Here is a 1,463-nt window from a genome sequence, read left to right on the forward strand (position 1 = left end):
TTATGATGAAATGTCAGGTGATATCTCTTAATTTGAACGCAATAGTCAGGACTGATTTCTCTATCAATAATATTATTAATAAATGAATAATCCTGGTAAGACGTTAAAATGAAAACACGATTATTTATTTTCGTGTCTATTGGAAATTCGAATTTTTCGTTCTTTTTTTTTTTTGTGTAAAATGTCACATGATTTAATTTGATTTCGTTTCACTTTTTTTTTCTTAATTTAATGCTTCATAGTATTTTTGAAACAACTTTTTCCTCTTCTTCTCTTGACAACACGTTTTTAATTGTCTGAATGAAGATATTTCATAACGATTTCGTCGAATCATCCATTCGTATATGTTTACAATTATGTTTGATATTGTAGCATTGGTGCAGCGAGGTTAGGATGATGTGCCGTATTCATTCTCAGAGCGGAAATACTTTTGTTGTACCATTCATCTTCAGCTGACATTCCTGAAATAAAGCAATAAATTAATTTATCTTATTTTTTATTATATGACTATTATTACTCTTTTCAATTATTAGTTTCATTAAAACTGTCTATTAATTTTGGTATTAATTGGACTTGCATGAATTAAAATATTGTAGTATTTTTTAAATCTAAATATTTTATAAATATTTAATTTGATCATTTTAGGAAAAAAAATTTTTTCAATTTAAATGTTCAAATTAAATATTGAAAAATGATTTAATTCATAATATATATATTATGCACAAAATGTTAATATATTCATAGATATCTTTGGAAACTATTCAATTTAATTTATTTTATTTTCTATTTAATTTATCTTTGGATTTTAGATCTGATCTTGAGATTTGAATTACCAAGATTCAATTCTATATATGTAAATAAATATATATTTTATATATATATTTAATTAATATAATAAAATATATATTCTATATATTTTTTCTTTTGTGTGTGTGTGTGTGTGTGTGTATGTGTATTTTGATTAAGAATTTAATAATATTTAATGCTAAAAAAAAATAAAATATTCATTGTCATTTCTTCATTAAAAGCGATTGAAAAACGAAAGTAAATTTCTTTTCTCTTATATTAGAATTAATAATTCAAGGATTCGATTTAATAAATTTTCCAAAAGGTTTATCATTAATCACTTGATTTTCCATCAAATTAAAACGTTAAATCATTATAAGAATCAAAGATATTGAGCGAAGACCTACACTCGATACTCGAATAAGAACACCAACACTAGTGAGTAGGCAATTCGCGAATAGTCTTGATTTGATTTTAAAGCGATATTCCATCTTGCACCGGAAATGATGTAAGACGGCGCTTGAGCGGAAATGGGGAAAACGTCTTGGACTGAACGAACGAATATTTGCACGGATGTCCGATCTCGTCATTTCCGGTTCAACATTTTACTGAGTTATTTAATAATTTTAGACCAACACCTTAAATAATTAATAAATAATTACACAACAAAAAAAAAA

The 1,463-nt window shown here is 24.9% G+C and overlaps 1 protein-coding gene across 1 annotated transcript in view; it reads right to left on the minus strand.

Moving 5' to 3' along the window:
- Positions 1-172: 172 nt before the first annotated feature.
- The window catches only part of LOC102671592 (homeobox protein prophet of Pit-1), a 41,275-nt gene continuing 39,984 nt past the window's right edge, over positions 173-1,463 (minus strand). Inside the window, exon 6 of the mRNA XM_031513522.1 lies at positions 173-461. Coding sequence (XP_031369382.1) covers positions 355-461 — 107 coding nt within the window. The 3' untranslated portion in view covers positions 173-354. The remainder of the gene's footprint in view (positions 462-1,463) is intronic.

The sequence above is a fragment of the Apis dorsata genome, unplaced genomic scaffold (genome assembly GCF_000469605.1).
Source record: "Apis dorsata unplaced genomic scaffold, Apis dorsata 1.3 scaffold_660, whole genome shotgun sequence".
In the NCBI taxonomy this organism is placed as follows: Eukaryota; Metazoa; Arthropoda; class Insecta; order Hymenoptera; family Apidae; genus Apis; species Apis dorsata.